The sequence below is a fragment of the Salvelinus sp. IW2-2015 genome, linkage group LG4q.2 (assembly GCF_002910315.2).
Source record: "Salvelinus sp. IW2-2015 linkage group LG4q.2, ASM291031v2, whole genome shotgun sequence".
Taxonomy (NCBI): domain Eukaryota; kingdom Metazoa; phylum Chordata; class Actinopteri; order Salmoniformes; family Salmonidae; genus Salvelinus; species Salvelinus sp. IW2-2015.
Genome location: NC_036843.1, coordinates 9,779,305 through 9,799,666, shown reverse-complemented (window position 1 = coordinate 9,799,666; position 20,362 = coordinate 9,779,305). Strand labels below are relative to the sequence as shown.

Genomic DNA, 20,362 nt, shown 5'->3' with positions numbered 1-20,362 from the left:
GAGATGGTTGTCCTTATGGAAAGTTATCCCATCTCCACAGAAAAATTCTGGAGCTCTTTTAGAGTGACCATCAGGTTCTTGGTCACCTCCCTGACCAAGGCCCTTCTCCTACGATTGCTCAGTTTGGCCTGGTGGCCAGCTCTAGGAATAGTATTGGTGGTTCTAAACTTCTTCCATTTAAGAATGATGGAGGCCACTGTGTTCTTGGGGACCTTCAATGCTCCAGTCATTTTTTTGGTACCCTTCCCCAGATCTGTGCCTCGACACAATCCTGTTTCGGGGCTCTTTCCAAATCATGTCCAATCAATTGAATTTACCACGGGTGGACTCCAATCAAGTTGTAGAAACATCTCAAGGATGATCAATGGAAACAGGATGCACCTGAGCTCAATTTCGAGTCTCTTAGCAAAGGGTCTGAATTCTTATGTAAAAAGGTATTTCTGTTTTTTATTGTCTAAAAGCCTGTTTTCGCTTTGAGGTTATTGTGTGTTGATCGATGAAGATTTTATTTATTTTTATCCGTTGTAGAATAAAGCTGTAACGTAACAAAATGTGGGAAAAGTCGAGGGTTCTGAATACTTTCCAAACGCACTGTATCATAATCACAGCAATTAATTGTTGATGAACTCTGAACACCGTAACACGTGACAGAAAAATGGATGCAGAGGACGTGACAAATAAACTCAAAACGGGGGAATGTTTTCTGATCGCTCAGGAGGTAAAGGGGAAGGCTGCTATACTAAGCCTACTAATTATAATGGCATTACTTATTATTATATTGACAATCAATAATAATAATAATAACAATAAGGAGGGTTATTATTATAAATATAATTTTCCTGACCATTTAGAACAGTGTAAACAACACTAAATAGATTATAAATAATACCAGAGAGGCTGTTCTAATGGGAAAAAAGTCCAATGCCTTTATTACAGCATAGCAAAGATTATAAACAGCCGAATTTGTGAAATTGTTTATCCAACATGTTGTGGTTACATGAGGCTTGGTGCTCACAGAATCAGCAGGCTATTAAACAAACACTCAAACTGTCAACAGAAGCAGGATCTGTCTTATTTCTGTACATTTCTGTACATGGATGATTTATATAGCCAGGCACATTTAACAGTTAGGCTATTGATTATAGACCTAATTAAGTTGGTTTCCTCTCTCCTCACTTTTCTTAGGCAATTAAGGCAAGGGCTGTTTTCTCGTCTCCTAACTCCACTGCTGCCTCAACCGCATTGTTCTCAACACCAATATGCTGGTTAACTTTGCTGGTCTAGGAAAAGGTGCCAATTCAACAGCGCACTGATGTTTCAGAACTGCGACCGCTATCCAACATGGGAGAAAGCGCATTTGTATAATAAATAAATAAATAATATAATTGTTATTAGTGTTGCGCCATTGTTCTTACATAATATAACCATATACAATTTCAATAGCACATGTCTTAGAGTGATGGACTATGCCATCCCTACAGCCTCTATAATGGATTAGTCCGCTCAGACAGGTGCCAATCAGACAGTTGTCTACACCATTAACGTTTGTATTTATTTTTTGCTACTGCTCAACTAAAGAAATCTTGGTCAACCAACAGCCTACCGACCAGTCGACTAAATGGGGTCAGCCCTAGTTTCTTTCCTCTTCCAATTCAGTGTCCATGGGGAGTACATGGTTAAGATCTGTATGTTTTTTATGCCGTTGACAGGAGGCTCGGAGACGTTCCAGGACAAGGTGAGCTTCTTCCAGAGGGAGCTCAGACACATCCACTCCAAGAGACCTCGCACCAAGACCTGCCTGAAGATCACACGCCACTGCATCCTGGACTCGGTGAGTGAACCCACCGTGCAACTACTCTCCGAGCCGCAGTGAGATTAAGAACTGCTACAGCAGACTCATATGATGACAATGAGTGGAAATTGAAAATTACAATGTTTTAAAATCTTTCTCTTCCCAGTCTCTGAAATCCACCCGGAACTTCTCCGTGTCGGACTGGAGTAAGAACTTTGAGGTGGTGTTCCAGGATGAGGAAGGTAAGATCAACACTCAACATACAGAAGATGACAGTACAGTCAGCTGGTGTTGTTTGTGGTAAGCGCTGTTGAATGACTAAGTATGTGTGTTGTGTTGTCCCCTAGCTCTGGACTGGGGAGGGCCGCGAAGGGAGTGGTTTGAGCTCATCTGTAAGACCCTGTTTGACACCACCAATCAGCTGTTCACTCGCTTCAGTGACGACAACCAGGGCCTGGTAAGACCTCCCTTCTCACCAGCACAACTAACACAATACGGCTAGGGTCAATATTCACTGACCTTGCCAATATGATAGTGAGGTAATGTGTTTGCCTGTCTTCCCAGGTCCACCCCAATGCAGAGCGGCCAGCCCACCTGCGTCTGAAGATGTATGAGTTTGCCGGCCGCGTGGTGGGGAAGTGCCTGTACGAGTCAGCCCTGGGCGGGGCCTACAAGCAGATGGTCCGTGCTCGCTTCACCCGCTCCTTCCTAGCCCAGATCATCGGACTCAGGATGAACTACAAGGTACATCCTCCACCCCAGTCCCACAGCCGCTCAGGGGAACTGGAGTTAGACCTCACTCCCAATGTTTACCTCTATGCTTCGGCTAGTTGGTATTAGGGCTGGGCGATATGACGATATATATCGTGTGACAATAGAAAAGCGTCTTATCGTTTCATATTGTGCTCTATTGTTTATTTCGTTGTCGCAAATCACACTCTTTACGGCAATATTTTTCGCCAATTGGACAACGCTTTGAGTTCTTCCACACGTGTCGTGTGAAAGGAAATTTGCATCACAAACAAACATGGAGGAGAGTGAACGTGACACAGAGCACGGTGACACGGAGCTCGTACCTAAAAGAGGGGCTACTTCGGTCGCATGGACGTGGTTTGGGTATGAAAATTCTGACATGGACCAGAAAACCGTCCACTGCAAAATATGCCGCAGGCCGGTCCCGACAACAGGCTCAAACACCACTAACCTATTTTACCACCTACGCAAGAATCATGTGAAACAGTACGGAGAGAGTCTATGAATAAGACCCAAAAAAGTACAGTCGAGTGCTCAAAACAAACCCCCGACTTAGACGCTGCAAGAGGCTTTTGCCCGCGGCACACCATATGGCAAAGAATCATGAAGTTGGAAGGAGATAACAGCTGCCATTACAACTTACATCTGCAAAGACATGGCCCCAATTTACACGGTCGAGAAACGGGGGTTTCGTGTGTTGCTGCTAACACTTGACCCAAGGTACCAAATTGGTATGTGACATGTATTAATGCCAAAATAACATGCAAAACAGGAAAGCCCCCCCAAAAAATATATATATTTTAGGCCTATATTTATTTTGTTTGCAACTATAGTTGAAAGTGTTTTCTATTTACCTTTTTTAGATTTTATACATTCATATTTTATATTTTGTTTCGTGCTTCATTGAACATTTGCACAGGTTCTAAATAAAATAAATAATCAAATATGAGTAAGTACCTTTTTATTTGTTGAGTATAATTCAAAATGTAATAAGAAATAGGCCTTTACATGTGGTCATTTTATATAAACTATTTATAAATTGAATTGACAAATGTTTATTTGTTTATTTAAATTCCATTTTCCTGTGTTTTTATTTCATTTTCCACGGCAGTACTTTGAGACGGATGATCAGGAGTTCTACAAAATGAAAGTCTGTGTCATCCTAAACAATGATGTCAGTGAAATGGACCTGGTGTTTGCCGAGGAGAAGTACAGCAAGTCAGGACAGCTGGAGAAGGTGATGAGGCAATCATTCTATTTGACATGACTTCCCTTATCCACCAAGTCATCTCACAGAAAAAAATAAAGCAATAACTAAACAGAAGAAACCCATATGATTTCCTTGGCAGACTGCTTAGGACTCCTAAATAGAAGTGGAGTGTGTAAAAGTAGAGGTAGTGTGTAAGGTTCGGTATGTGTTGTCAGTCATGTCCTGAGCTCTGTTACTCTGTCACTGCAGGTGGTGGAGCTGATATCTGGAGGAGCTCAGATTGCTGTCAACAATGAGAACAAGATGCATTATCTGAACCTGCTGGCCCAGTACAGGCTCGCCAGTCAGGTGCGAGACGAGGTGGAGCACTTTCTCAAAGGTAAGGATACAAACGTAGATATTGTATGGCCTCTTCACATTCACCTGTGTGTCTAATCTGGAATCTCTGTAAGGGGATAGGCAACAAACTGTTTTGTGAATTGCAGGTTTGAATGAACTTGTTCCAGAGAACCTTTTGGCCATATTTGATGAGAATGAGCTGGAGGTATGCTGCATAAAATCACATTCACTGTCATACGTTCCAAGCGTACATCCCTTGTCATATATTCTAAATGTCACTCTTATGGCCCTGTAATGTCTAAATTAGAGGTCGACCGATTATGATTTTTCGATACCGATTATTGGAGGACCAAAAAAAGCCGATACCGATTAATCGGCCGATAAGAAAATATATATATATTTGTATTTTTGATAATGTATTTGTAATATTGACAATTACAACAATACTGAATGAACACTTATTTTAACTTAATATAATACATCAATAAAATCAATTTAGCCTCAAATAAATAATAAAACATGTTCAATTTGGTTTAAATAATGCAAAAACAAAGTGTTGGGGAAGAAAGTAAAAGTGCAATATGTACCATGTAAGAAACCTTAAACGTTTAAGTTCCTTGCTCAGAACATGAGAACATATGAAAGCTGGTGGTTCCTTTTAACATGAGTCTTCAATATTCCCAGGTAAGAAGTTTTAGGTTGTAGTTATTATAGGAATTATAGGACAATTTCTCTCTATACCATTTGTATTTCATATACCTTTGACTATTGGATGTTCTTATAGGCACTTTAGTATTGCCAGTGTAACAGTATAGCTTCCGTCCCTCTCATCGCTCCTACCTGGGCTCGAACCAGGAACACATCGACAACAGCCACCCTCGAAGCAGCGTTACCCATGCAGAGCAAGGGGAACAACTACTCCAAGTCTCAGAGCGAGTGACATTTGAAACGCTCTTAGCGCGCACCCCGCTAACTAGCTAGCCATTTCACATCGATTACACCAGCCTAATCTCGGGAGTTGATAGGCTTGAAGTCATAAACAGCGCAATGCTTGAAGCACAGCGACGAGCTGCTGGCAAAACGCATGAAAGTGCTGTTTGAATGAATGCTTACGAGCCTGCTGGTGCTTACCATCGCTCAGTCAGACTGCTCTATCAAATCATATACTTAATTATAACATAATAACACACAGAAATACGAGCCTTAGGTCATTAATATGGTCGAATCCGGAAACTATCATCTCGAAAACAAAATGTTTATTCTTTCAGTGAAATACGGAACCGTTCCGTATTTTATCTAATGGGTGGCATCCATAAGTCTAAATATTCCTGTTACATTGCACAACCTTCAATGTTATGTCATAATTACGTAAACATCTGGCAAATTAGTTCGCAACGAGCCAGGCGGCCCAAACTGTTGCATATACCCTGACTCTGCGTGCAATGAACGCAAGAGAAGTGACACAATTCCACCTGGTTAATATTGCCTGCTAACCTGGATTTCTTTTAGCTAAATATGCAGGTTTAAAAATATATACTTCTGTGTATTGATTTTAAGAAAGGCATTGATGTTTATGGTTAGGTACACGTTGGAGCAACGACAGTCCTGTTTCGCAAATGCGAACCGCATCGATTATATGCAACGCAGGACACGCTAGATAAACTAGTAATATCATCAACCATGTGTAGTTAACTAGTGATTATGATTGATTGTTTGATTGTTTTTTATAAGATAAGTTTAATGTTAGCTAGTAACTTACCTTGGCTTCTTACTGCATTCGCGTAACAGGCAGGCTCCTCGTGGAGTGCAATGTAAAGCAGGTGGTTAGAGCGTTGGACTAGTTAAATGTAAGGTTGCAAGATTGAATCCCCGAGCTGACAGGGTAAAAATCTGTCGTTCTGCCCCTGAACAAGGCAGCTAACCCACCGTTCCTAGGCCTTCATTGAAAATAAGAATGTGTTCTTAACTGACTTGCCTAGTTAAATAAAGGTGTTAAAAAAATTATAAAAAAACGGCCAAAAATACCGATTTCCGATTGTTATGAAAACTTGAAATCGGCCCTAATTAATCGGCCATTCTGATTAATCGGTCGACCTCTAGTCTAAATGTCTGTTTGTCCCTAGCTGTTGTTGTGTGGTACGGGGGATATCGATGTCCAGGACTTCAAGGCCCATGCTGTGGTCGTAGGAGGGTCTTGGCACTTCAGAGAGAAGGTGGGTGACATCACTAGGTCTGACCCATAGTACACGGTGAAAGATACTGCTTTGCTACAGCATTGATGGAGATGTGTTAAATGTGCTTGTGTTGAGCACCATGCTGACTGTGTTCTGGTGTTGTGTTGTCCTAGGTGATGAAGTGGTTCTGGGCTGTGGTGTCCAGCTTCACCCAGGAGGAGTTGGCTCGCCTGCTGCAGTTCACCACCGGCTCCTCCCAGCTGCCTCCCGGGGGCTTCAGCACCCTCTGCCCCTCCTTCCAGATCATCGCTGCTCCCACACACAGCACCCTGCCCACCGCACACACCTGGTGAGTGGACGGGCATGCACGCACCCTCACAAACACACACACTCAGACGGACATTTACAGTATATGCACATTCACACTCACATTCGTACTTGGCTCATATGCATGTACTATGTAGTTGGTTTCAGTTCTTTACTTGAATAATGCACAGACACACTACACATGTTGTAGAATAAACACATACACAACTGTCAATTGACTCTGTGGATTCTTTTCTCTCTAGTTTTAACCAGCTGTGCCTCCCTACCTATGACTCCTATGAGGAGCTGCACAAGATGCTGAAGCTCGCCATCAGTGAGGGCAGTGAGGGCTTCGGCATGCTCTGATTGGCCTTATCCCTGGAGCTCACCCCCAGACTCTGGTCACACTGTAGTCCTGCTCATACAGCGGGGGGGGGGGTACTTACAAAACCTGCGTTAACCAGGCCTTTGGTATACCCCTGTTACCCTCTCCATCAGCATTGGACAATGGACAACTCTCCTCGACTCACACAGACTACCCATGATCCTCTTTCAGTGGTAGAGGGCATTACAGGAAGCCCACAGGATGTCCCTGGGCAGTCCTCATATGTCTGCTGGCACTATGTATATGCTGTACAACGCTTGCTTTTCTAATGAAGAAAGATGAACTGGTGTAAAAAAGGGTTGGTAGTTTTCTTCTAGATGCAAGAGTTACTTAGTTTTATATGTTTGAGACAGAACGTAGCACTAGTTTAAGAGCCTCGTGAGCTTGATGTTATTTTGCTTTTTGTAATTTTGTTTTGGTGAAAAAATGAGGAACATTTAAATGCAAATGCAGCCTATACAAAGTTTGGAGAAGCTGCGCACCCATAGCACTTTGGCCTTAACTGATCAGGGAAGGATATACAGTATATACATATATATATATGACTCTTTTATTTCAATATGTGTACATACATGTAAATAGGTTTTCATGTTATGGCAACAGTTCAGATTTTTTTGTTTTATTTTCAAAGAGAAGGGACAAGAGGTACTTGATATTTATATATTTGAGGTCACACTTTTTTGTTGGTGGGAGTTTCATATGTTACAGTTGAAGCCCAGCTGATTCATTTATGTTTTGTTATTAAAGGGATACTTCAGGGTTGTGTCAATGGGGACCTTCCCCAGAGTCAGATGAACTTGTGGATAACATTTTTATGTCTCTGTCCAGTATGAAGGAAGTTAGAGGTAGTTTCACGATCCCTTGCTAACTAGCGTTAGCGCAATGACTGGAAGTCTATAGGTGTGGCTCGTGAAACTACCTCTAACTTCCTTCAAGTAAATAAAGGGTTAGGGCCTCATTGCCAAAATCCCAAAGTATCCCTTTAACGTTTCACATCAGCAATTGACTTCACTGTACAAAGACATGGGGTTTCAAAGGAACAAACAAAGTACTTGCCCATGTCACTGTCTGTTTTATGGACTGACTTAGGGATTTGTGTTGTTTTCACCCATACTGTTGATGGCTTTTTGTTGACGATGTTATTCGTCTTGATCCGTAACTGTTTTTTTTGTTAGTTTTTTTAAACCTGCCTTATTCAAACCCTTTGCCTCTGACTTTATCTATAGGAGTGTATAGTTAAAAGAAGCCTAGATTAGTAAAAGTATAACAACAGAGATATTACTATAACATGACTTTCTGTTGACTTTGCCGGGGAGATTTGAGATGTGAATATCAATTGGATTTTAACCTCGAGTTCCAGTCTCTTCAACTGTTATCTTGATATCGGTCATGTCCTGTGCTCTTGACTGGGTTTACCTCTGGATCTCCAATTCCATCTATGCATCCACTCGCTGTCTGTGTCCGTCCGAGTGCTTGTGTGATTTTAGCTGCCTCCCTTCTGACTGTACTACCCATAGGCTGCTGTCTTTGACCTGAGCAAGGATACTGAGACAGGATACACAAGGTGAATATTTCTTACCTGTGTTTTCATTGTATTATTGACTTATTTCTACATATTTACACAGTTTTCCAATGCTCATGTACGTATAATACTGTTGTTAAGTCAAACCATGAGCCTACGGGATGGTGTGAAATATTGGTTTATGTTCTGAACTGCATGTATTCATCCTCTATGGTCGTTTAATCTCTGCAGCGAACATTTGTACATTTGACAATATGCAGTGTATTACAGTGGGCAGCTAACCACATGTACAGGCTATTTAGGAAAGCATCATGTAGAATGCAGCATATAGCACAGTAGCCTAAAGCAGACAGACACACACACACACACACACACACATTTTTAAGCAATACTATTGTATTCTTTGACGTGTTAAAAGATCATATTCACTTGAATCATTAGCCTCACAACGCACCACAAATGCAAACCCACGGCAGGTTAAGTTGTTGTTGTTCAACCCTCCTCACATTTATCAATGTGAATCAACCACTAAGAGATTTACCACTTAAACGTCACATCACTCTTGTTGAACAGGATACACACTTCTAACAGAATAATTCCAACATTATTGGGATCTTCTTTAGGGGGCTGTTTGTGTTATTGGTGCTATCCTTATGGAGGCACAAGTCAAACTGTTGACAGAAGTAGAAATACATTGTACTATAGGAATCAAGATCTGAAATATTCTTATACAAAGCATGTGCATTTACAAAAGTGTAAATAGTTGAATACAGTTCAGATAAGGACATGATATGAAGATGTGTAAAGAAACAGCAGTTGTGATTTAAAGTTAGTTTATATAGTGTTTCACATTCATAAGCAGGTCCAGCTTTCAGTGTTCAAGGTTCCAGTTTGACTGATTTGGAAAGCTCAGTGCTTATTGGGGTTTGGTATTGGATTTTTATCTATGTAAATATTGTTAATTAGTTGCTTATGGCTTGGAGGGGAGATTTTTTTGTGTAAAATTAAATGGCCAAACTGTTGGTTATCACTGAATGTCAGAGTTCCTGCTCTGCAGTCCCTTTTGTTTAATGTGATTAAAAAGTTATTATTACATTGTGTGTCAATTTGTCTATGTTTTAAGGAGGCTGAGATTTGCTGGTCACTGTTTCAGGCATCTCGAGCTAGCCACCAGCAGTCTCATATTGTGGGTATTCTCTCATGGGCGCAGGCCTTCTGGAAGACCACATTAAACCTGTGTGGACAACATATGCAGAGACACTGGTCTCAGAACAGGGGACCTTCTAGCTGTCATGAATAACGGCGAGCTATGGCATGACATCATCCTGCACATTGTGCCGCCATAAGCAAGTAAGCAAGCGTTTACTCCATTATTGTACAGCTACATACAGTGGGGAGAACAAGTATTTGATACACTGCCGATTTTGCAGGTTTTCCTACTTACAAAGCATGTAGAAGTCTGTAATTTTTATCATAGGTACACTTCAACTGTGAGATCCAGAAAATCACATTGTATGATTTTTAAGTAATTAATTTGCATTTTATTGCATGACATAAGTATTTGATCACCTACCAACCAGTAAGAGTTCCGGCTCTCACAGACCTGTTACTTTTTCTTTAAAATTGTAGACCTGCACAAGGCTGGGATGGGCTACAGGACAATAGGCAAGCAGCTTGGTGAGAAGGCAACAACTGTTGGCGCAATTATTAGAAAATGGAAGAAGTTCAAGATGACGGTCAATCACCCTCGGTCTGGGGCTCCATGCAAGATCTTACCTCGTGGGGCATCAATGATCAAGTGGAGTCACACAAACAAACTAGATATGAGCTGAATTAGCAGATGAATGATGTGTCGGTGTCACACTGACAATGTCTCTCCTGTGTCAGACCGCCAGGACCTGGCGGCCCAGAACTACACGGCAGGACCTGGTCAATGACCTGAAGAGAGCTAGGACCACAGTTTTAAAGAAAACCATTAGTAACACACTACGCCGTCATGGATTAAAATCCTGCAGCGCACGCAAGGTCCCCCTGCTCAAGCCAGCACATGTCCAGACCCGTCTGAAGTTTGCCAATGACCATCTGGATGAATTCCTCCAGAGGAGGAATGGGAGAAGGTCATGTGGTCTGATGAGACAAAAATAGAGCTTTTTGGTCTAAACTCCACTTGCCGTGTTTGGAGGAAGAAGAAGGATGAGTACAACCCCAAGAACACCATCCCAACTGTGAAGCATGGAGGTGGAAACATCATTCTTTGTGGATGCTTTTCTGCAAAGGGGACAGGACGACTGCACCGTATTGAGGGGAGGATGGATGGGGCCATGTATCGCGAGATCTTGGCCAACAACCTCCTTCCCTCAGTAAGAGCATTGAAGATGGGTCGTGGCTGGGTCTTCCAGCATGACAACGACCCGAAACACACAGCCAGGGCAACTAAGGAGTGGCTCCGTAAGAAGCATCTCAAGGTCCTGGAGTGGCCTAGCCAGTCTCCAGACCTGAACCCAATAGAAAATCTTTGGAGGGAGCTGAAAGTCCGTATTGCCCAGCGACAGCCCCGAAACCTTAAGGATCTGGAGGTCTGTATGGAGGAGTGGGCCAAAATCCCTGCTGCAGTGTGTGCAAACCTGGTCAAGAACTACAGGAAACGTATGATCTCTGTAATTGCAAACAAAGGATTCTGTACCAAATATTAAGTTCTGCTTTTCTGATGTATCAAATACTTATGTCATGCAATAAAATGCTATTTAATTACTTAAAAATCATACAATGTGATTTTCTGGATTTTTGTTTTAGATTCCGTCTCTCACAGTTGACGTGTACCTATGATAAAAATTACAGACCTCTACATGCTTTGTATGTAGGAAAACCTGCAAAATCGGCAGTGTWTCAAATACTTGTTCTCCCCACTGTATCAATCAAGTATGCTCCTATTCAAATAATATTCACCTTCATTGCAAATACCATAGATAAAAAATGAGGGGGGAAATGATGCTGAAACAGGAAAATCAGATTTGAACAATATTGCGGTGTAATTCAGTGATCAAAGCATTGTTAACGTTGCAAATGAAGTCCGGGACCTGGATGTGTCTGACCAGTCCAACATGGCCACCTGACTACTGACTCCAGACTTATAGGAGAACCCTGGGCCTGACCCTCTCTCTGATGGGGAGTGTGACCAATGCTGTCAGAATGATCATGTGGAGCCAGGCTAAGTCCATACCCCAGCTCTCTGACTGCTGAGTGTGGGAACTACACTCAGTGGACAAAACATTAGGAACACCTTCCTAATATTGAGTTCCATTCCCTTTTGCCCTCAGAACAGCGTCAATTCGTCAGGGCATGGCCTCTACAAGGTGTCGAGAGTGTTCTACAGGGATGCTGGCCCATGTTGACTCCAATGCTTCCCACAGCTGCGTCAAGTTGAATGGATGTCCTTTGGGTGGTGGACCAGTCATGATGCACACTGTAAACAGTTCTTGACACACTCAAACCGGTGCGCCTGACACCCACTTAAATATTTTGTCTTGCCCATTCACACTCTGAATGGCACACAGTCCATGTCTCACCTGGATTTACCTGGTCAGTCTATGTCAGGGATGGGCAACTGGCTCCCCTTTTGTAGGCCTGCGGACCAATTTCACCCCAAAAATATATAGATATATTTGTATTTATTTTAGGAACTCAGTTGGAACTTACTGTTGAGAGCCAGAATAATAGAATACATATTGTGCAATTTTGAAATTTGGTTATGCATCAGCAGTCACTCAATTAGCCCATGTCATCCCTTTTTTTTAGATTGATGAATTAGTCTAGCGGCCAGCTTTCTAAACTTGTAATAAGTATGGTTGAATTACCGACCGAGCTATGGATGTGGTTATGCAGACCCACGAGCCTCTGCGGCCCCTCTTTAGTTCAGTTTTTTGTGGCCGCCATCAAAGTTGCCCATCCCTGGTCTATGTCATGGAAAGAGCAAAGTTTTGTACACTGTGTACATGACAGTGATAATTGCAGCAGCCTGGCTAGTGACTATAGCATGTGCCCTTTCACTGCAACACAGACGCACCAGCCTTTCTTGCCACAGCACAAAACTAAAGATGATTCCCATAGACAGACAAGGTCTTGTCTACAGGCGCTAAAATGGGAAGGCCTCATGAGATTACATGAAGAGCGTAACCAGATGGTGCATGACTAGCACATGCTGGGAATATCTGGAGGCCTGCTCTTCACCTGGACTGGAGCCTTCAGTAGGCTACCAGACTCTTTTCACTTTCGTCCTAATATGATTTTAGGGTGGTCTATCATTTGTGGGACTTGCATGTTTTGTTTAATAGTGCACCATTGCCCTGCTGTGATAGGCTACAACTCTCAGGGTCTCAGATGACTGTAATGTTCTTTCAGACACAAGTGGGCAGTATTTCTACATGTGAAGCAAAGCAGCAACAGTATGGAAACACTCCCTCCAGTCAGCAGACTTCACAGGTTACCACTAAGAGAGTGAATGTTATTTATAATAAGGGTTACATGGAGAAAATCAGACCGCTCCGAAATGAAAGTGGATGGCCCTCCCTTCAGCAAATATATTTGACCTAAACCCTCCTTAAACGCTTAAAAAAAACAAGTGACCCTCCCCTATGGCCAAAATAATTATGAAATCAAAATGGATAGCAGAGAACATGGATACCCTCACTTCTTGGACAGACCAGAGCCTTAGATAAGCAGTTTTAGGAACTGTTCTGCGTCATATACTCATTACATGGCAACGCATGAATTTTGATAGCGCACAGGGCTGCGGGCCAGAAGGTTGTGGGTTCGCAGACCACCGTGGACAAGAGTAGGGGTGCAAAGATCTCCTTTATAGTTTAATCATTACATTAATCTATCATCGTATTTGCAGGTCTGAGAAAAAAATGCTTTTTAATAAACATTTCATGCAATTCTACGTCCTTTTACATATTAGCAGAATATTTTTTAATACCACACAAATTACCGAAATTACGGGCTAAGAATGGACAGAGATAGACCTATGTGTTCATTTTACAATATTTCTCCAATGTCAAATCACTGTCCCTGCAAATAATTCAATCTGAGACGTCATTTGGAATCTGAGCATAGTACTTTCAAAAGTTAGGCCTGCCTTTCCACCCCAGACATGGTAGGCCTAACTACACCGCTCGCGTCGCATGTGCGTCGCGTTGCAAAATACATTTTGAAATCCTAGTTTTTAAATTATTGCTCTGCAAGTCCTGCCTCTCCCATCTCCTCATTGGTTTATAGAAGCAGGTACTCACGTGCCATCTCCTCATTGGTTATGCCCACGTGGGTAATTGAAAGACAAACTGTTTTGCCGGTCGTAGTGGTAATACTATGAAAGTTTAGATGCCAATCACCATATAAGTTCAAAGATGAAAAGCCTGGAAGGAGGAGAGATGACTAGAAACGTTTCGGTTGACCGTTTTATGTGTGGATTAATTGTCGGAGTAGAGGACCTTGTGCATTTCAGGTAAAATAACAACTCAATGTTTATATCCCAGGAAAAATTAGCTAGCAACAGCAAGCTAGCTAAATAGGACAAATTAGCTAGCAAGTGCAAGCTAACTAGCTAAATTGCCATACATGTTTAATGCTTTTCGACCAGTCCCCAAATTAATGTAATTGGTTCAGAGTTTGTCGATATTTTAACCTGCATGTCGTGATCATGTTTGGTGTAGGGGGACAAAATAAATGTATGCACGATGGCGCACGCGCGCAACCGGTTTGAGTTCTGTGTAGATGCAGAAAATGTTAAGATTTAACTGCTGGCTACTCTTCTTCTGTGGCTTAACCCAACGAGAGAAGGTCATAAGTGTTTCCCTAAAAGCTGTCTGGGTTCAAACATCTTCTATAGTGACAGAATTAGATTGCTTCCCAAGCAAAGCAAAGGCTATAGGTTGTAGCTCAGCCGCTGAAGGTCAAATAAACTAAACCATGATATTCCCATAAGCTTTCGAGTCACTTTTCCCCGGGTATTTTACAGCTTGTTTTTAGCATAAAGCATTGTGGACCAAAGCGCCTTTATAGATCACTTCATATAATCAAATCTGTTTTATTTTCTTCAAAATCTTAAGCTAACAAGGTTTTCTTTTTTGCCGTTTTCTTTAATACAAGTTAGGCCTATGGAATACCCCCTCATACCCCCTCAATTTGAGTCTTGGTTTTAACTTAACATCACTTCACTGACACAGAGGTAGTCTATTTAAAGAGTGCATGGTTGGGGGCGGAATTGACAGACACATCTATGGATATAGCAACCTAAAGCATACATTTTGTCTGTCAAACAGGTAGGCCTACTAATTATTTATTAAATAGGAAGAAATAGGCTCCAACACAAAGCCCTATTGTTGTTAGTAAAGTCTAATTAAAATGAAGACGGTTGAAATGAATTATGTCTACTGGAATTTGCCTATCTTCAGCACCATGAGCTGTCCCCTTCCGGTTGATTGTGCCGTGGCTGCAGCTTCAAGTTTCACCACCACAATGTATATTACTAGAATCTGGCTTATTGTGAGGTCAATAACTCTATTTTCTATAAAATCAATTGTAGTCGTAGCAAAGTATTAACATTGACCTCCAGAACATAGGCTATCGGCAAGTACACCTGCATGTTTTGGACTAGGTCTTTGACTCTCCTGACCTGCCACCATAGGCCTACACAGCACAGCATTGGTTAGGCAGCACACAAACAAGTGTGGGATCAGCAAGAGCAGAGCAGGCCGGGGCTCAGGGATGGAATATCCATTGCAGTGTGTAATGCAGACTAGTTGTATTTACACCATCCCAGCAGCTATCTTAGAAATATAACTTTGCTCTGTGACTGTGCATCTCCGAGCATGCACTTCGTAGCCTATAAGCTATGGATCATTTGATTGAGACCACACTAAATAGCTTATATGCCCACTTGATATTGCGCACGCAGAGGAGAATCAGAGATGAGGGGCGGCACACATCGATATATAGCCTAATAAGCAACTAATTCTAAAACACTGAGAAATATCAACATTTCATAAATGACTAATTACATGAACCTCCCCTGGACTAGATTTAAAAAGACTAAACCCTCCCCTTGACTGAAATGTAAAAAGCATGACCCCCATTTTCCTCCAGATAGGCTAACCATTCTATAAATGTCGATCCATCCCTAACCCTAGAGTAGAGACAAATCCCACTAACAGTAACTGATGATGAGGGGCTTTCCTCTCCTCAACTGACCACCACGCCTGTCCTGATATCTCCACTTATGCAGTGTGGGGGAGAGTCAAAGACAGTCCAATGATAATGTATCCAGATGTCTTGTTTATTTACCTAGTGAGTTCAAATGGTTTGGCGAACGACCCTGCTCACACCTCATTACATTTAAAAATAAATACGCCTCATTCAATAGCACTGGTTTCCCGTCAGTTAAAGACTTAATGAAGTCAACCAATTGAGTGTTCTACTGTGCACTGGAATGTGATACTTGAGTGGAGAATGAGAGAGGGGAAAGAAGACAACCTAGCTTCCCTCAGTCAAAACATACAGAAGTGATAACTGGTGACCAAAGAAGGGTTGAATGTAAACTTGTGGCTTTAATATGGCCGGTTACAATGACCATCACTTTGCAGATATCCAGTGCAGAGCCAAGCCTAGTATCTAATGGTTTTGTTGTTGGAATGGGGAGTACTCCAGACATGCAGAACTCCTGGCCCTCCACACTACATCCACATGCTCACAAGCTGCCTCCCACCATTGTTGTGTAAACCCTATCAAGGCCAAGGCATCTTGAAGCACTTGGAAACAAGAGTTCAGTCCCTCAGTCTTGGCATGCACCTGGGTATTTGCATAATGGTCCCTCTCAAATTCCCTGCAGGAATGCTCGATAAACAAGGACCACAAATCAAGATGGATGCCTCTGGCCCTCCACAGAGATATTGTACCATATTTGTTTGTTTGTTTGTTTGTTGATTTGTTAGTCCCCTCCCATGAGAAATTTAATATGGAGATAATTTATGTACATGATGAAGTCACAGAATCATCTTTATCAGTAGAAATCCTTTGGGACATCATCACTTTCCGACAATGTTCCCATTCTCAGCCAATGGCCGAAACGAGCACTTGTGGGTGGTTAGCTCAAACCATTGGATTGCCTTGAATGTGTTGAGCTCCATTTCCTCTCCTGACTTAGACTTCCCCTCAGGAATAGAATGGTTATCTGTTATTCTGCTAGCCCATTTCAGGATAATTGTGCACAGACAGTACTGTGCCGTGTGGGACAGAGAACAGAAGTGTAGCCTGGCAGTTCTTAATGTCTGTAGAACATGACTGATGTTTCCTCCTGCTGGACAGCCTCAAGGCCCTCTGCTCCCCATTCCAACATTGTCTCCTTATTACCTGATTGGATGGCGCTGATTAACTGGCAACTCGATTGGCTGTAGGTATTTATCATCCGTGCTGATTGGGCTGATTGAGGGGCCAGTTTCAATCAGTGTTGAAGGACAGACATGCTCTCTCTCTCCAGGAGCAGTCTTGGCTAGACTTCTTCATGGGCTTCCATCCTCCTCTCCTTGAAGGCATCATGGAGGACTGACTTCATGTTACGTGCGATCGGTCCCTTAGGCCTGGGTCCAAAACTCTGGCAAACGTCAGCCGCACGGAGCATCCTCCTCAAAACGAGAACAAATGCGCTCTCCCTCAGCACGTAACAGAGCACAGCGGCTGGCCAGTCACAACAGCTCTGACAAGGTGATGGATTGACTAAGTTACTTTAGTGGATATTTATCACCGCCGGTTCTGTCCCCTTCAGGTCTTCCTGCTGCCCCACTGCCAGGGCCAGCAGTGTGTGGTTTTATGACATGGTGACAGTGTGGCGTTGTGGGGGATTGTAGGGGAAATGACGGTGACCCTGGGGGAGATGGCCGGCCGGGTGATGACAGCGCTCTGGCAGATCACTGGGGGTGGAATGTGTGCATGGGATGCTGCTGATTAAAGGATTTGTCTCCCTTTCTTTTTTTCTCCTTTTCTCTCTTTCTCCCTCACTCTCTCTCTCTATATCTCTGTTACATATGACTTCCTATCTCTGGTTTGCACTGAGACCTGGAACTCATCCCCCTAGAACTCATTACCCATGTTGGGACGCTTTGAACGACTCCAATCTGAACGAGGCCCAGAGCAGAGACCATTCCTGCAGCTTCCCACTGTACAAGGGTGAGATCTCCATACCTGCAGCTTCACCACCACAACTTGCCTACATAGGATAGACTATGGGTGATGCAAGTGGCTGTGAATGCTTTAAAATACAGAGATATCTGATACCAATCCATGGGAGGTGAAGTCACTACTGTCTACAGAATATGAGATATTTAGGGTGTTTGAATGTTAATGTTCTCACTGAAATATAGTCTTCCTTAAAAAACAAAACAGCCAACGTGTTATGCGAGACCTGTTTTGAAAATGTACATAAACCCTATAGCTTACATATTGTAGACTGAGGTCAGACATGTACAGAATCTTTCATCCTCTTTCATTCAAAATATAAAAAACTAGGCATGGACTTGGAAAGATGTTTGGAGGTAGATGGAGTGCTCCCCAGTCAGCTGCTGTCTGTGTTATATATGGTGTTACAGTAAGCCACCTTGATTCATGGGGGTTAGTGGTCCTGCTGGGATGTGCAGCCATATTATTTTCAGTTTGTCGGGAAACATTTACAGTCCTCATATTTCCTCTGCACTGCCTGGCTCTCTGAAGCCCAGTCCTCAATTGTTTGATGAACAACCCCCCCCCCCCCCGCCCCCGTCTCTCTCTCCAGGGTCCCTCGCCACCGCCATATCAGGTATGAATCGGTTGTAAAGTGGAGTCCATGCTGTCTTTGGGAACAGGACTCATGTAAAAGTATGGAAAACAAACAACGCGGAACGGCACAGTGTTTTCTCCAGGTCCCATAAACATGGCCATGTCAAATTGTCCCATTTACTGCAAACGCATGTTAAAACACTTTCTATACATCTTCACTCATGCAGGAGGACATGATACTGTTTAGTCCGTCTCCTCCTGGTGTGTGTGAATGGCGGGGACCTTGCTGCGAAGCCATTGGAGGGGGAGGGCTCTGCTGAAGGTCAAAGTCAGTGTCATGAATTCAGTCTGAACAATGTGAGCCTTTCTGCCAGCAAGACCTTGGCGTATGTCAGGCCCTCAGAGATGTGAACATACCCTCAACAGATCCCTCTGAAGGGCCCTTCATCTGTTGAGGGTATGTTCACATCTCTCAGGGCCTTGACATACGCCAAGGTCTGGCTGGCAGTGCCCAGGAATGGGTTTGGCACCAGCCCCCTTTCCTACCGATGTGACTGACTGCAGGCTTACATAATGATCCAGACCACTCAGCCAGACCTGAACCCAGCTAGGTTGAAGAGAGCACTGCTACTCTTCAAAGAGCTTTGTTCAGACTCAACACAAATACTGTATGAGAGAGTGGATGTCTCCAGTCATGGATCTGCATGGAGAGAGTAGGCTACAGTGTATTTATTTATATATATGGTGCTGTTGTAAATTTCCTGCTTCTGTTGCAGTTCCCCTGGTGACACTCACACTGGGGTTAATTTATATATTTTTTTACTAGCGACAGTAAATCCCCTGGAATGGGGTACTGCTGTAACAGTAGATGACAATGAACATTGTCCTTACCAGGAACCTTGTTTTATGGAAATTCAAAGTAGTGTTGGTTTAAGTTAGATTTAGTGCAATCTGCAGTCATAAATTAGTGAAATATACATTCTCTGTCTCTTGTCACTGAGCCTACTCTGCCTGGATTATTTCACCCGATCCTCATGGAGAGGCTGAGCCTGGTTCTCCACTGTAGACACAGACAGACCACAGTGGTTGTGCTGTGGTCTGTGTATGAGGCTCTCCATGTCAAGGAGATGTGGTGTGGTGGTGGGAGCCTCTTTCAGAGAGCGGAGTGAGCAGTGTCTCTGTGAGAATTGATATCACACAGTTTATCTAGTCTGTGGAGAATTGATTCGTATTGTTTGTTTGCCCGCTCTCCCCCCAACTAGAGGGACACGTATGACAACAACTGAACAACCACATCAATAGCAATGTCTGGCAACCACATGTATCACCATGTCTCATAAACCCACTATCAGACCTCTTTGTGTGGGTCAGTCTGTAATGGTAATGATGTTTTGTTGCTAGAGCAATCACACACAGTGTAGACAGGAGGGGAATAGACTAAGAAAAAAAGAGGACAGGGGTTTAAAAGGAGCATCAACGACAGGATGTAGAAATTTGCCAAATAAGGTAGCTGTTCAGGCTGGCATCTAGATTGGCCAGGACAGTGGTGCATGTAACTGGGCTGGCATGGTGCCACATTGAGCAGGGCTGAAGCTACGCAGGCGAAACTGACGGACCTGCCTTGCTGGGAGACCGAAGGGCTGGTTGGAGGATGGGTGGGGTGAGATGGAGGGGTCCCCAGAGGAACCAGGGGGAATACACCTGCTGAAAACTGCTGAGTGAGTGAAGTGTGTTCCTGTCTGTCTGGCGTGGGTAGCATCCTCTGCCAAGCCTTCTCAACAGCCTGCAGATCCATGGGACCACCCTGGTCGTGGGGTAACAGAGAACAGGGCGAGGCTCTGTTCAACACGACTGGAAGATTGACTGAATGCTATTAGGTACTACTGCCTCCATGCCCACCACCACTCAATCTAGATGAGGCTGGGCTGTGTGGTAAGGCTGTCTGCACGTATAGGTAGTTCAGAAATGTTTCAGCTTGACAGCTCTGGTCTGGACAGATGAGATGTAGTCATTGTTTATGTCTGTAAGTTGTTGTTCGTATGTATCAGTTCGTTTTTTGGAGTATATAAAAAGGGGATTT

General features: G+C 43.1%; 2 protein-coding genes across 4 annotated transcripts in view; one reads left to right on the top strand and one right to left on the bottom strand.

Annotated features, from left to right (window-relative positions):
- The window catches only part of LOC111963258 (apoptosis-resistant E3 ubiquitin protein ligase 1), a 39,723-nt gene extending 30,149 nt beyond the window's left edge, over window positions 1-9,574 (top strand). For all 3 annotated transcript variants that reach the window (XM_023986578.2, XM_023986581.2, XM_023986580.2), the window contains 10 exons: window positions 1,710-1,831; window positions 1,959-2,034; window positions 2,140-2,249; window positions 2,357-2,536; window positions 3,657-3,782; window positions 4,005-4,134; window positions 4,241-4,299; window positions 6,218-6,307; window positions 6,442-6,617; window positions 6,838-9,574. In XM_023986578.2, the coding sequence (XP_023842346.1) occupies window positions 1,710-1,831; window positions 1,959-2,034; window positions 2,140-2,249; window positions 2,357-2,536; window positions 3,657-3,782; window positions 4,005-4,134; window positions 4,241-4,299; window positions 6,218-6,307; window positions 6,442-6,617; window positions 6,838-6,940 (1,172 nt within the window). In that variant the 3' untranslated portion in view covers window positions 6,941-9,574. The remainder of the gene's footprint in view (window positions 1-1,709; window positions 1,832-1,958; window positions 2,035-2,139; window positions 2,250-2,356; window positions 2,537-3,656; window positions 3,783-4,004; window positions 4,135-4,240; window positions 4,300-6,217; window positions 6,308-6,441; window positions 6,618-6,837) is intronic.
- Window positions 1-20,362, bottom strand: part of vash1 (vasohibin 1) — a 541,933-nt gene that overhangs the window by 48,890 nt on the left and 472,681 nt on the right. The window lies entirely within an intron of this gene.